This window comes from Cervus canadensis, chromosome 2 (genome assembly GCF_019320065.1).
Source record: "Cervus canadensis isolate Bull #8, Minnesota chromosome 2, ASM1932006v1, whole genome shotgun sequence".
Lineage (NCBI taxonomy): Eukaryota > Metazoa > Chordata > Mammalia > Artiodactyla > Cervidae > Cervus > Cervus canadensis.
In genome coordinates, this window is record NC_057387.1 from 75,648,661 (window position 1) to 75,664,920 (window position 16,260).

Genomic DNA, 16,260 nt, shown 5'->3' on the forward strand with positions numbered 1-16,260 from the left:
GCCCATCAGCAGACGAATGGATAAGAAAGCTGTGGTACATATACACAACGGAATATTAGTCAGCCATTAAAAAGAATACATTTGAATCAGTTCTAATGAGGTGGAAGAAACTGGAGCCTATTATACAGAGTGAAGTAAGCCAGAAAGAAAAACACCAATACAGTATACTAACACATATATATGGAATTTAGAAAGATGGTAACGATAACCCTGTATGCGAGACAGCAAGAGAGACACAGATGTATTGAAGTCTTTTGGACTCTGTGGGAGAAGGCGAGGGCGGGATGATATGGGAGAATGGCATTGAAACATGTAAATTATCATATGTGACACGAATTGCCAGTCCAGGTTTGATGCATGATACAGGATACGCAGGGCTGGTGCACCTGGGATGACCCAGAGGGATGGGATGGGGAGGGAGTTGGGAAGGGTGTTCAGGAGGGGGAATACATGTACACCCATGGCAGATTCAAGTCAATGTATGGCAAAACCAATACAATGTTATAAAGTAAAATAAATAAATAATTTAAATTTTTTAAAATGTGGGCATTCTTTTCTGTAGTGCACAAAACAACTCTTTAGAATACATACAGCACTATTTTCAAGCATTGACTTTTTCTCTCTTTTTCAATACAGCAAATTCTTGATTAACCATGCCCCACACACCCAGCTCCAGCCCTGGAGTGTTAGCAAAGCTTTAACTAGGAACTGGAGTTCTCCCAGTTACACACATTCCTGAATAAATATAGGAACTATAATAAATATAGGCTCAAAACTCCAAATTTGATTAAGATTACCCAAACAAAAACACTTGGAAAAGAAATCTGCTGGTCTCCTGTCCAAATATAATGCATCCCACAGTAGTAATACAATATAAGAATTTTAGTTTAATAATGTACATACAAGTCTTTGTTCAACTGTAAATGACAAGGTTTATTTTCAAGGAAATCATCCTCTGGCAACCCTGCTGGAGGAAAGAAAAAAAGAGAGAAACAGACTCATCCTCATCATATGTATGTACCTGCATTCTAAAGCAGTCTTGGGGATTTTTCACATCAAGTTTGGGGTCACGTGTCAGTACTCTACTCCAAGATCGTGGCTACATGAAAGCAGACTGCAACGCATGAGTCATCATACACTGGGACTTTTGCAAATAAGGTACTTCATGAGGCAGAATGCCAAAAAGAACATTTAAACACACAACGTATATTCATCTACAGAAATAATGATTTCCCAGTTGTCAGTTAATTACAATACTTGGAAAATGCTAAAATCCTCATAAATATTTTGGGTAAATTATGGTGCAAAATCTGAATTTTGCAAACTTTGAAAAGACACATTTTCGTGGCATCTCCCAAGCATTTCTGAGAGCCTAAAGCTATTAACTTCATGGAAACTTTTCAACCTCTAGAAGAGTCTTCATCAAGAAGATACCCCAGAGGCAGATTTCCACGGGACCATAAGGAAAATCTGTGGGTTCCTAAGTGGAGGAAAAGAAACAACTATGAAGTGTGGGCCAACTGAGAACTCACCCTGAGGAAGGGATGATGTGTGATGGGGTGGCTCAAAATATTCCATCCTTCTATAAACTGCTGGAGTACTTTCTTCACTTTACTTTGAAACATTACCATCTCTGCGAATGGGTTCCAAGACACGCCCTTGAAACAATGCAGTTGCAGCCTTATGTAGTAACTGCACTGGGCAGGCATGGATGTGTTCCAGAAGTCGGGAAAATAATCACCATCCTTCATTCTTTCTAGGGAAGAGCATGAGCAGGCTACTTTCTCCTTACACATCCCAAGGTATCAGCACTACTAAGAAAACTGATTGGTAGGCGTAGAACGGTATAAGTAGACTTTGGAATATGAAGAACCTTGGGATATAGGGCTGACTAGGAGGATGCCTCTGAGCCAGGAGACAAGGCCAGCAAACATCACAGGTTTAATGGACCCCAAGGGAATTAGGGGATGGAGAAGGCTGCAAAAATCAAAGTGAGAAAGACCTTGTTCTTAGGAAAGGAAGTGGAAATTCACACTTCCTTTCCCTCAAACTGCTCACACTGAAGCAGGAGATATATGGGCCCCAAACTGAACAATCTCTCCCCTGTGGACAGAAACTCCATAATAGCAGAAGCTCCATAAAAGCAGGATGATGAAGCAGGCTGGGCCCTGCCCAGACAAGAAATAAAAAGACCACATACTTCTCACTCTTGAAGCGAAGGACACCTCCCTGACTACACATGCACAGAAAGACTCCTTGGAGGTCAAAAAGGGAAGGGGCATCACCTCATAGTAAGTGATGATGCCTCTTCACTAGAATCCATCTCGACTAAGAGATGAGCGCACACACATGGGAGGACCCTGACACATATCAAACATGGACTAAAGAACCAGACAAATCAAAAGGATTGGCCACAGGAAAACTGGCAGAAGTGCCCCATTGATTCAAACCACCACGAGGGCATGACCCTCTGTGCCCACCTGTGTGTCTATTCACACATACTGGACTTTTTCCTTCCTAATAAACACTTTGTTTCACTACTTTCTATCTTTGTGGGAATTGTTTTTCTAAAAGCCAAAGGGCCAAGGCCTTGTCACTGAGCACTGAGACTAGGATTCTGTGTTCTCAACCTCCACAACCTGACCTCAGTCTCTGGCCAGGAACCAAAGCCCTGCTTCAGGCTGCTGCAGACCAAGGCCACTCGAGATCAACACGACCCCACTGCCAAGACCCAAAACTCAGGCAGGTACCTTGAGTATTAAAGGTCAGCTATGTTAGGGTTTGGCATTCCTAATAATGTTTCTGTGGGAAAAGCATTTCAAAATGTAAGCCAGTTGTTTGGAACATGATAGAAAATTTCTTCATAAGACTACTCACTTCTGGGCAATTCTTTATGTGCATTCTCAGTTTTGGAATATAATTAATGTGCTTTGAATTTCCAAAACATATTGTAATATATAAAGGGGGGAAAATGAACTTTTTATAAGGATGAAAAAAGTGCCAAAGATTTGGTTTACCAAGATGAAACTTTTGTACTATACATTCATATCAAGCAATACTTCTTACTGACATTTATTTCTTAAATAATACTGATATTTATTACTTAAATGACACTTAGGTGTTGCAGAATAAATGCCTCTGTTTCAGACACTTAGCAAATCCAATAACCTATCACTTCAAGAAACCATTCCATTAGTAGGGAATAACTATAAATACTCTACATCGAAGGACTTTATATCATCCTGGAAATATAATCAAGAAGCAATGCTTGAAGACTACATATTAAGCTACACTGATTATTTAAAAAGTGTATAAGCAACAAAGGAACTTTTGCAAAATGTAGTATTAACAGTATCTCCATCTTAGGAAAAGAAAAGCTATTACAAGCCAACTACACACCCAAAATGGTACCTTACAACTTATTGCTATTATCCTAATGCAGGACAGATTATTGCTTAAAACTGCACATTTCAGAACACCAAGAAATTTTCATTTTTTGGTTACCATTTATGAAAATCAACATCAGAATAAAGACTTTTAGTTAAACTTTTGTGTTAAAAGTGAAGTTTATTACAATACAGTAAGTGCAAGTGTTATTAAAAATGCTGGTTAAAATCATAAAGTATCTATACAATTTTTCTAGTATAAATATTGGAAATAACAACTTTAACAATTCTATAAGTACACAGTACATTGAAAACATAAAATCACATACAAGGCTAAATATCACTGCACATTATCATTTTAGGTATCATTTTTCTGATCCCAGCATCATTCCAGAATACAAAGGGGTTACAAACATCAAGGTCTCAGTGTTCTGAATGTAGGTCAGTTATCACACATTAATAATGCTTTAAAATCATTGCTTATAGTCTAATCAAGTGGTTCTAGTTGCAATAATTCCTTTTCTCGATAGGTCTTGGACAAAAAGTTGAGCTAGAAAAGCTGTTATTACAAAACCTAGGATGACATTAATTCTCAATGATTCATTTAAAACTGGCATAAAGTGTTATTAAAAGTCCTATAGGACATGGAAGACAATAAGTACATCACATGTAAATAAAATTAAGCCGCTCACCCTCTGCTTGCTTACTTGGCTCCATGTCTCTGTAGAAAGGAGAAGCTGAGCCATAAAGAAGTGCGGGCCAATCAGAACTGCTGGGAGTGTGTGTTTTTGGGGGGTTAGGGGGACTGGTGAAGGTGGGTAGGGAACAGCACAGGGAAAGACTTGGGGAGAAACGTCAGACTATAAATGGAAATTAAACAGTATTACTTGTCCACTCCTCCCCGTCCTGCTGAAGCAGGGGACAGTTCCAGTCCAGCCTCCATCCACTGTCTCCCAGCAGGGGCTCTGTTCCCCTCCACCATGAAGACAGCATTTGCTTTTCAGACAATGTGAGGCCATGGCTGTTCGGTACTGAGAACACTTCCCAAACCTGAGGAACAGGCTATAAATTATGGGTTTGGACACTGCACAAACCAAGGAGAATCTGAACTAGGCCTCAACATGAGCAGAAGGGAAACAGCTTTTTACAAGCAGCTAATGCCCACACAGGCTAAGTGGTTCAGCCAAGGGGACACCAATGCTTATTTCTTCATGAACATGCTTCTCAGACTTTCATGTGCATAGGATTCACTTGGGAGCTCACCAAAGTGAGCTGGGTTGGAGGTGGGGCCACAGGTTCTGCATTTGTAGTTAAGCTCCTATGGACCACACTTTGAGATGCTGATGCTCCTAGCCTATGGACCATACTTTGAGAAGCAAGAGTCTGCAACACAAAGACGGGGCCACAAGTATATGCTGGAAGTCCTGAGGAGAGCTGAGATAACCCCAGTGTTACAGACCCACCCAAACGCATCCCTGGGCTACAGGTGGAGAAGTGGCACAGAGTGGGCAAATGTATGTTGATGTATTTTCTGACAGCACCATACTATGACTATATGAACAGCTGAACAACATAACTCAACTTGAGTGAATTGGAGAAGTCTACTGGTTGGGAATAAAACTAAACTTTTCCCCTTGTAGTCCTCCTTAAAGTGAACATGATTACAAAGGTATAAAACACCAGCGTATTAAATTTCATAGTAAAAGGCCACATGTGCACACATATACAAACAGCATGAATCCTAAGAAATTAAATGCATTTTATCAGGATAAAGCTGGGGCTACCACTGCTCCCAGCTAAAATCATCTCCTCTTCCAAATACAAGGAAGAAACCTTGAATTGTAAGGAAAATCACTGCATTGCCTGCCAGCACCAGGCCACAGGCTCCCCATTTGATCTGAAACACAAGAGGATTAAAAAGAGGATTAAATCTTTACTTTATACTGTACTCTTTGCAAATATATTATTTTCTGTGTCAGAAACATCCAATGAAATACTAAATAAAACTGCTAAAAGGCTTAACAATGTAATAGGCAGGAGACAGTGAACAGTTCAGTAATTAGTCTAATCACTTCGTGACGCTTGTTAATTAAGTCTGGTATCATCCTTAACATTTTCCCCATTAGACATACTTCTCTACTTGTTTTCATGAGACAATGACTGCCTTCAGTAAAATACACAAAGCAAGATTAGAAAGGGTCCAATTACAATATTGGTTACTGGAAGTCCTGGATATATTGCCTTTTTTTCATGAAGATAGGAATTGGATAGTTACAGATTGATTTGTTTCTTTTCCAGGCAAAAGATTTTAAATAATACTCTGGATGCAACTAAAAAGAGCTTTCCAGCGTGGCAGATGGTTTTCCAGAGGCACAGTTGGGGATGAGAGTACCCTCTAGTGGGCATATTTTAACAAGCAGAGAACATCAGTGAAAATTTTTTCATAAAACATGATGCAGTATTTGAAAGGTAAAAATAGAAATCCTTAGAGCAAAATTTAGGAAGTACTAGTCTAAGGCACAAGAGGGATACGATCATGACAATCTTACATTGAAAAACCTTCTGTGCTTCCGTTATCTCGACAGAGTTCAGACTGGCCTGGCATTCCAGACCTTCCCCAGTCAGGCTTCCCCAGCCTTTCTAGTCTCAATCTCAACCACTCCCTTTTTGCTCCATCATATTGGACTACTCTTTAGTCCATACATTTAATTTTTGCATTTGAGTACCATTCCATATGATTGTCTTTTCTACTTTAATCAAAATAGTATTTATCCATAGAAGCCACATCAAATAACCAGATGTAATTTCTCTCTTCTTGGTGCTCCTATGGCATTCTGATCATTTTAATGACCACATATAGTACCCTTACACTATACTTACCCATCAGGCTAGTTTCTGTTCTCTTTTGAGAACAGAGACAGTATCTGGCTCTTATTCTGAGTGTCCTACAAATAGCATATGCTCTGTTTACTGTATGAATAAACAGCCCTTGTATGAGTCTGATACTCAATGTCCCAAATAAGAGTCCCATGAAATTGAACCAGTATGTAATTGGGGGAAATAAAAGCAAATAGTATGGAAGACAGTGAATGTCAAAGAACTGGATAAATTATACCCATATTGTGTATTTTGGAGATAAAAACTTTATATTGGATACTGATTAAATAAAGTGCCTATTTTATGGCAAGAAAAAATTAAATATAAAATTTTCTCTTCTTGTTCAGGCCCCTCCCTCCCCTTTGTGTACTGTGCATCTGTATTAACCAGACCTCCTTAGGAGATAACATTACTTCTTAACATTCCTTCCTAATCTCATAAAGGGTCATAACTGCTTAGGAGAGAATCTTCTTTCTTAATGATGTAGGGGCCACGACGACCTATGACCCACTGATCACTCTATACACGCCAATCTGGATTGTGTGAATGGTCAATAGTATGTCACTGGACATATAACCATTTGTCTCTAAAACTTATGTAACTGTGGTTTGATCTCTTACAGGAGGAACAGTCATCTCCAGGGGTATGATCCTCAGGTTGGGGCAAATAAAATTTTCCATTTCTTTGATTGATTGATTGATTGAGTGAGTGAGTCATTAATTTTCTCACTGACAATATGAAGATGTCATATTACTCACTGTATCTTCCAGTGGCTATATAGTTTTCCCTCAATATGTAACTATTGTGTTGAGAATTATGTCCACGATCCTATTTGCAGGAGAAGAATTGGGTATGATGTTGTGATTTATATTAAGAAATATATATTTGATCAGTCCTTATTTTCTGCACAGAGCTTCTAAAATCCTTGAAACTTCGTAAGTGATGAGAGTGATTATCTTTACGGTGGAAAGCTCTGATTTATAGCCAGTCAGTCAGAAGCATGAGTAACAACCTGGACTTGTGATTGGCATCTGAAGAGGGAGGTAGTCTTGGGGGACTGAGCCCTGAAACAGTAGAATCTGCTGCTGTCTCCAGGCAGATGGAATCAGACTTGAACTAAATTGTAGGATACTCACCTGGTGTGGAAGAATTGCTCCTTAAGGGTGTAGGGAACAACCCCCCCCCCCCCACCCACACACACACACACACTGGAATTAAGTGACACACACACACACACACACACACACACACTGGAATTAAGTGACACACACACACACACACACACACAGGAATTAAGTGACCAGGAGACACACACACACACACACACACACACACACTGGAATTAAGTGACCAGGAGACACACACACACACACACACACTGGAATTAAGTGACCAGGAGACACACACACACACACACACACACACACACACACACACACACTGGAATTAAGTGACCAGGACCCCTTTTGATGTTTATTTTGGAACTAGAGAAGTATTGCTACATGAGTCTCTGGATTGCCCTATAATAAGAAGCAAGGATTTCAGAATAATTCCAGAAAATAGCTTACAACAGAAAAAGCAAGAAATCACTTGGTCTGGCTAAAAGTCGCAAGAGGAACAAAGAAAGCATTCTGAAAGTATGTGCAAGATACTGACAGGTAGATCTAAATCAGGGGAATACAGAAACTAAAAATATGTCTGGCTTTGAGTATTAAGTCTAAGCAGTGGAAATGAAACTCTGGTTCCAGACACAGGCCTATGAAGTAACCTCGGCGATAGCTGGGCAAAACAATAGACAACAAGACTTACCACAGACACACGAGCAAGAATAACAGGAAATCCAAAGGCAGAAACAACAATTCCTGTAGTGAAAAAATAAGCCAGTTCCCGACAGGCACTACTTGTTGCATCGGAGTCATATGTTGCTCGTTTGGCAATGAAATGGGGGATGGGAGAGATGGCGTGGAAAATCAGGACAAACAAAGGCCAGTAAACGCTGTTGGTTGGACCCAGGAGAAATCCAAAAGGAAAAGTTAGTTACATCATAATTAAAGATACACTACTGTTTCAAAGTTTATATTATTTTAAATGTCTAGGTCAACATTTATTCAGTCGTCAACATTAGTGCATGAGATGATTATTTTCCAGGAACGGCTGAGTAGTAGTGATGATTAAAAATTACTAGTACAAAAAAAAAAAAAAAATTACTAGTACATTAATATGCAGACAGCTTATACTGTGTTAAGAAACAATGACACAATGTAAAATCTAAAATCTTTAAGGTTTTCTGGATTACTGAGCTGTAGTTTCTTTAGGGACAGAATCCTAACTTAGTCATCTTTGCTTTCCATATAGAAAATAGCACAGTGCCTTGCACATGTTCATTCAATAGAAATTATCTGAGTGTGCGCAGGTTGGAAACCTTTCAATTTCTTGGAGTAAAACTCAAGATTCCTTGCCCTGGCCTACAAAGCCTCACATGATCTGGCCAACTTCTTCCATTCATTCCGTGCCATCTTCCCTCATTCGCTTCATCTGTAGCCACATTAGCTTTTCTATTTCTCAAATACTCCTGCCTGGAATGCCCTCTCCTGACTCATCGACCTGATAAACTTATTTATCCACAAAGTCTCAGGTTAAGGACAACCTCTTCTATGCAGCCCTCCCTGACTTTTAACTCAGGTTCCCTTTCTCGAAGCTCTCACTGTACTTTGTAACATCTCTCCTGACTGGACTGTCTGCCTGTCTCTCACTCATAACTAGAACTGAAAGCTCCCTGAGGACAGGACTGCATCTCATCATTCTTATATCCCTAGCTGGTCCAGAGGAAGTCTTCAATAAATTCTCATTAAATGAACACATCAATTTTGAAAAGAGCTTTTCTCTGCACAAATACAACTAACTAAGTGACTGGGTTTGTAACTTGGGCTTTATTAATTCATTCATTAGAGCTTGGTGCTAAATTGATCAAACTCTCTAACACCCATACTAATAGTGACAAAGACATAAAAAGAATAGTTCTTTCTGAAATAACTTACCCATAATCCTCTAAGGCACATCCCAGCATCAGAAAAGTCAGCCCAATAGCCCCACTGAAAGATAATGCCACAAGAGCTGTGAAAAATAAAATCAAGAGTTATAGGTTCCAATGGTTATCAGGGACTGGGGGAGGGGGGAGAGGAATGGAGAAGGATTCTTCTGGGATGGATGAAATGTCCTGGAATTAGAAAGTAGTAATGGTTGTACAACCTTGTGTATATATTAAAAACCACTTTAAGAATTTTTAGAGTGTGAAGAATTTTACACTTTAAAAAGGCTAATTTTTGATACGTGAATTATACCTCAATTTTAAAGTTTTTAACAAAAAAAAATGCTTATTTCATTGAAAGAGATTTACTTATTTCACTGGTTGATGTTACATTGACTAGCAAATGACAGCCTATGTCTGTTACTCTTAAATCTTTAGGTGGAGAAAGAGCTCAGGCCTTTGCAGTACTCAGCCCCTGTCTAATGTATGAATTCCCTAACACCCATTCTAAGAGGCCAGCCAGCCAGTTGATACAATACCAGTGAAGGGAAACCCACTATCTCCTGAGGCAGATTATTTCATTTTGACAGTTATCAGATGCTGAAAACCCTCTATCCTTAAACTGTACCCCAAACTACCTCCCTGTAATATACAGGTATATATATATATATATATATATATATATATATATACCCTGTAATATACACTGTTTGATCATTGTGCCTCCCCATACCACAGGGCTTCAAGTATTTGAAGATCACTTTCGTGTCTTCATAGAAAATGCTTCCCAACTAGTATCCCCTGAATATCGATTCCCTGCATCTGTTGGGACACTAACCTTTGAGGAGGTAGAAATGTGTTTGCTTTGTTCACTGCTGAGTGAGAGAATAACAGAGTTGTTTAAAAAATCTTGCACTGCTCTGGGTCACCAACATGGGTTCATGTTGGTAACTCTGTCACTGACTGGTTGTGTGACTATGGTAGAAGCTGAACCTCCTTAAACGGGATTATTCAGCTGTAAAATGGGAATAATGAGGCCAACTTATTAAGGAGTTTATGGGACTCAAATGAGATAATCTATAAGTGACTGGCAACAGCAGGTGCTCAGTAAGCAAATACTGATGTAAGTATCTGCTCATTTCAGCAACGGTCTTCAGTAAAGGTAGCAATCACAAGCAGAGGATACTTAGTTATCCGAATACTCCTCTGGAAAAAATCCATAATACTCAAAATTAGTCATTAGGTAAACCAACTAACATTTTGATTGCTTCCTTTTACTTTAAGAGGCAATCTGGAAAAAAAAAGAAAAAGAGGCAATCTGTGGAGACTTTTATAGGAATTTTTAAAATTCCTAGGTGATTTTTAAAAACATCCGGGAGTATACAGATGTTAGAGGACAAGGAAGGACTGTCAGTTTTATATATTTTTCCATTTAGTACATGTCACTTTTGGGGGGGGAAAATGACAAAAGTAACTTTCCCATATTGTTTCACTACAGATGATCTTTTCCTCATTGGTTCTGTTCCCTGCCTGTGCCTAACCACCTGCACCACTCTGTCCTACAGGAGACCATTCAGAGACCATTCATAGACCTCTTCCTTCTGTTCTGGGACACCAATCACTCAAAGTTCACAACTATATCTCCAATGGATGCTCTTAACCTCCTTTTTCTTTTTTAGGAATTGCATCCTCAGCCATCTCTTAAACTTGGAGCTAACCAGAAATCCAAATTCATCTCTCTAATCACTCCCCACTCTTGCTGGGACACTGCATTCAACACAAAGCTTCCTGGTACCACAAGGACCCAGCTACATCAAATGCTGCAGTTTGAAGTAACTCCTAAGAACTCGGCCTGCACTTCCAACTCCAATCTGGACTTCTCTAGGTAGTCAACATAGAACTCAACTTCAACATGTGTAAAACTGAAACGTCTCCCCTTCTCCTCCCAAACACACACTTCTTCCTTTCCAAGGTTCTATCCTGAAAGACCAATACAATCCCTACACTCCATTTTCTAGAAAATCAGTAAGTCAGGGTGACTCAATCTCCCAGACCTCACTCAAACCTACTGCAAAAGACTAAGTGATTATGTCCCCACCCCCCAAATTCATATATTAAATTTTAACATCCAGTGCGATGGTGGTAGGAGGTGATTAGGTCATGAGAGGATTAGGACCCTTATAAAGGGACTCCACAGAGCTTCCTAACCCCTTCTGTTGTGTGGGGACACAGCGAAAAGATACCTATCTCGGAACCAGGAAGCAAGTCTTCACCAGACAACAAATCTGCTGGCACCTTGATTGTGGAGATCTCAGCCTCTCAAATTAAGAAACAAATGTTATTTAAGCCACCGAGCTTATGGTATTTTTGCCCTAGCAGCCTTAAAGGACTAAGACAATCACCTCTTCTCTGATGCCCTCAACTACTTATCATCTGTGTGCAGACCCTTATCATCTCAGGCCTGCCTTCACCTCATGACTCTTCCCATCTATCCTCCACACAGCAGACAGTGACCTCTCAGATAATCAAAGCTGGCGTCACCCCTTCAGTTGCTTTCACAGCCTATGAGCTGTTCTAGCACTGGAGGCGCACCTCTGCCCCCTGTCACATGTTCTCTCCATTAGAATAAACTCTGCCCTCACCCCAGTCCTTTGCCCAGTGAAGTCTTATTGATCCTTTTAGATTCAGAGCAAGGAATGCCTCTTTTGGGAAACTGGTCCTCTTCCTTCCTGGAGCAGGGTTCGGTAATGCCATCTGTATTAGTTTCCTAGGCCTGCTATTAAAAATGTATCACAAACTGGGTGGCTTAGAAGAACAGAAATTTACTCTCTCATATCTAGAAAAGACATCTGCTCCCTCTGAAAACTCTAAGGGAAGACTCCTTCCTTGCCTCTTCTTAACTATTGGCAGCTGACTGCCATCTTTGCTGCTCTCTAGCTCACAGTTGCGTCATTCCAAGTTCTGCCTCTGTCCTCCTATGGTGTTCTTCCTATATGTATCCATGTCTAAACCTCCCTTTTCTTACAAGGACACTAGTCATTGGGTTAGAGTCCAACTAATCCCATATCATCCTAACTTGATTATATCTGCAAAGGCCCTATTTCCAAATAAGGTCAAATTCACACACACTGGGGAGTTGGAACTTGAATGTATTTATTTGGGGGATATAGTCAGCTTGCAATACCATCTTTGTCCTCACACTGTATCTGAGCACACCTTAGACATTTAAACAGTAGCACAATTAGTTCCAGCCCTGTCACACAATAACTGCTCATTTAACCTTTTATGCCAAGCCTCAGGCACACAGCAGTCCTTCTTTAAGTTAAATTATCTGCAAAAAGCTTCCTTCGTCCTTTTCCATTTCATAACCTATCTTCTTTTTTTACTACAATGCAATTTCTAACACATTCACACATAAACATTATTATTTGATAGTTTCCAGACACGACTAAACACAGCGCAGTGGTGCTACTTATTATTGGTTTTCTGCACTGGCCTCAAATGGAATATTACAAAATGGACACTATCCAAGTAAATCATGTTTACTAAATTAATGCTGAATATAAAAGTCCTCCAGAAATTATTTTAAAATATGTCTGCTAACAGTTTACACACTCAGATAAATTTCATAGCAAACACATGCATGTGTACAAATATACCCGTATGCATGTTTATAGCATATGTTGATTAACTAAGGAGGGAAGATCTTTGTGTACAAATTTCAAGGACAGGAGCTCCAACACGGAAACAAGTTATCCTACACTATTCAAAAGATTAGACATCTAATGGGGTGGGTCCTACCAAACCAACAGGAAGCCTTCCAATCTCTCCCACTGCTTGGCGTTCCCCTTCACTCTGAAGGTGCACAGATGAGGGAAGTGGTGTTCTTGGTATCCCCCACCTTTTTTAAATCAATTGTCCCATGCAAAAACACTGCACGAAGTGAAGTTGCTCAGACGTGTCCGACTCTGTGCGATCCCATGGACTGTAGCCTACCAGGCTTCTCCATCCATGGAATTTTCCAGACAAGAGTACTGGAGTGGGTTTGCATTTCCTTCTCCAGAGGATCTTCCCGACCCAGGGATCGAACCCAGGTCTCACAGATTGCAGGCAGACAGTTTACCGGCTGAGCCACCAAGGAAGCCCCACTGCACAAAGACCTACTGTATAGCATAGGGATCTCTATTCAATATTTTGTAATAAACTATAAGGGAAGAGAATACATGTACGTGTGTCTGAATAGTTGTGTTGTACACCTGAAATTAAGACGATACTGGAAATAAACTACATTTGCATTTTTAAAGTACTATACAAACACCACCTTCCTGTCTGTCCATAAATGAATAAACACTGATGAAAGTAACGGTAAAATCCCACCTAATCTACTCTCTACAATGAAGACAAAATACAGCATTTCAGGGTGCTTTTCGCTGACACCCGCCTGTAGCCAACTCTGCCCAATTGTTACACGACAGATGGTAAGTGTTCTAATGCCGAAAACACTGGGGACAATGGCTTGTCTGGAAAAAGTGGGAAACTCGGCAAAGTGGCAGGAAAAGCGGGGAGAGGCATTAGGGTGAACATGACGGGAAGTGAAAGCCCAGTTTAAACCTAGGCAGAGGAGGGGGTGGGAACTGCTTCCCGAGGAACTAGGAAGCAATCCGGAAGGTGAGCCCCACCCGGGCTAGCCGGTGATTCCCAGGGAAGGAATGCTCCCGGAGAGGGCTTCGCCTGCAGCGACCCAGACACGCCTGGCTAAAGAGTGAAGACTAGTAGCCTTGCAGAAAAAGGTTGAGGTTCCCCCAAACACGCCTCCACCCGCACCCCAAGGAGCGAAGAGAGCAGGCGAACTCCTTCCCACCGGGAAAGGAGGGAACGGTAGCACGTCTGGGGAGGCCGTTTCCAGCCCACGCGCTGAAGGCGCAGCTCCAGGATTAGCCCAGAGTCAAGGCGGCGACCCCACCGCAGGACCAGCGAGCTAGGAACCTAGGATGTACCTTTAACGCCAGCCATGTCTCCCGAGCTGGGGCCGCGGCTGCTTCCGGCTTCCTGCCACGGCCCCAGCCCCGCCCGAGGCCCGGCCCAGGGCCGTACCTAGGCTGGCGAGCCCGCCCCGCCTCGCAAAGCCCCGCCCCTGACGGTTCGGATCTCCCCGGGCCTAGCCACTCAAGACCCCGCCCTAGCCACTCAGGGCCACGCCCCTGCCGGGCCCCGCCCCCGCAACATAGAGCCACGCCCCTGTTCGTCTCTGCCCCCCACACTCAGAGCCACGCCCCTGTCCCCGCCACTCAGAAGCCTCCCGGACCGGCCCGCTTCTCCTCCCGCCCAGCCAAGGAGATCCCCGCACCTACCCACCCGTCACGCTGATGGGAGTGCACAGCAAACCCGCTTTCTCAGGATAGCGGCGACGTTGCTCCCTTAGGTCCTGAGCTTCTGCATAATCCCCCAAATTGCCCCACGCTCCTCCTTTCCATCGGTTGGCCGGAACCCCGGCTCCGCCGAATCGCTGGGTCCGCGGGCCCAGAACTCCCCTAGGGACGCGTCCACCGTAGCACGGAAGGGCGGGAACCGTTGTTCCTGGCTGCAAGGAATTTCTGCGTGAGGATGGCGAAAATAGGGGAGGGGGAAAATGACAGTCGGTAGAGCAGGGATACCCGCTTTCTCTGGCATTACATTCTCTAAGGCCCAGCCTGCCTTTGTGTGCCTGTCTGCGTGTACGTAGCTGTGGCGGAGGAAGAGATGGGGACACCAGAGAAGAGGCCCCAAGGATCCTGTCATATGTCTGGCCTGGCTTTGCTTAATACCAACTTTAGCACTTTTCGGGCACTAGCGTTTTCTCCTTTACATTTAGGTTTATCTGTAGAAACAAAAAATAAGCTATTTTGTGCTTGAGGCTTTCATGAACATTTAAATAAACAGCTATTATTTCTATATCCTGGGCCTCAAGGTCTGCAGGTAAGCAAGGCCAGTTTAGACTTCACAGGACCACTTCATACTCTGCTCACAGGACAGAGTTTTGGCTTCGTGGGTACAATCTGGAAGAGATACTAAAATCCATCTGGTCCAAAGGCTTCATTTTACCTTTACAGAAAGAGGGCCAGAAAGGCTAGGACTTCCCTGCTCACACAACTCTTTGGAGAAGGTTGGATTATGGGTCACTTATCCCTTTTTCTAGCCGAGAACCCCTACACTTTATGATGCTGCTCCTTTTCTTTCGCTTTTTAAAAATTTTCAACAGGACTGAAAGCTAAAGGAGTTCTGGGGCATCCAGGCTCCCCTGACTATAGAAACACAAATTGTCACCACCACCACCTTCCAGGACCCCTGCTTGGTTTCCTTTTTTAAATTGTACACTGAGCATATTATTGTCTCAACACGTTTAATTACTTGTGAGTTTATGTTTCCAGCTCCTCCCATTTCTCCTCCTAGATAGAAGTATTTATCTTATTAAAAACTTTGTTGCTAGTCCCTGGCTCACTGCACAACTTGCAGATCCAGAGTTACACTGCATTCTTTACTTTGTAGCCTGGGATCTATCCAAGATCACTGAGAACCTCTCTTTCCCTATGCCAAGCTCCCTGTATTGGGTGGCAGGGAAAACTGCCCACCACTCAAACCCTGGCAGCCTGGGCTTTTAGCTCCCTTGGTGGTGATCATGATTCAGTTACTAAGTCATGTCTGACTCTTGCGACCCCATGGAACTGTAGCCAGGCTCCTCTGTCCATGGGATTTTTCAGGCAAGAATACAACAGTGGGCTGGCATTTCCTTCTCCCGGGGATCTTCCCAACCCAGGGATCGAATACACGTCTCCTGCACTGCAGACAGATTCTTTACCACTGAGCTACCAGGGAAGCCCCCTTTTTAGCTCCCTTACTGAAGTGCAAAGCTGCACTCATGAGGAAAATTCTCCTTAACTGATGAGGATTTTGTATGGGGTCAAATCTCACATTTTCCCTTCGATTCCCAAC

At 42.1% G+C, this 16,260-nt stretch overlaps 1 protein-coding gene across 1 annotated transcript; it reads right to left on the reverse strand.

The window, feature by feature from the left end:
• Window positions 1-3,547: 3,547 nt before the first annotated feature.
• Window positions 3,548-14,413, reverse strand: LOC122436865 (leptin receptor gene-related protein). The gene is made up of 4 exons (XM_043461062.1): window positions 14,289-14,413; window positions 9,302-9,377; window positions 8,073-8,259; window positions 3,548-5,283 (listed from the first exon to the last, which is right to left on the reverse strand). The coding sequence occupies exons 1-4, from the start codon at window positions 14,302-14,304 to the stop codon at window positions 5,167-5,169; spliced, it is 396 nt and encodes a 131-aa protein (XP_043316997.1). The 5' UTR covers window positions 14,305-14,413; the 3' UTR covers window positions 3,548-5,166.
• Window positions 14,414-16,260: the final 1,847 nt, after the last annotated feature.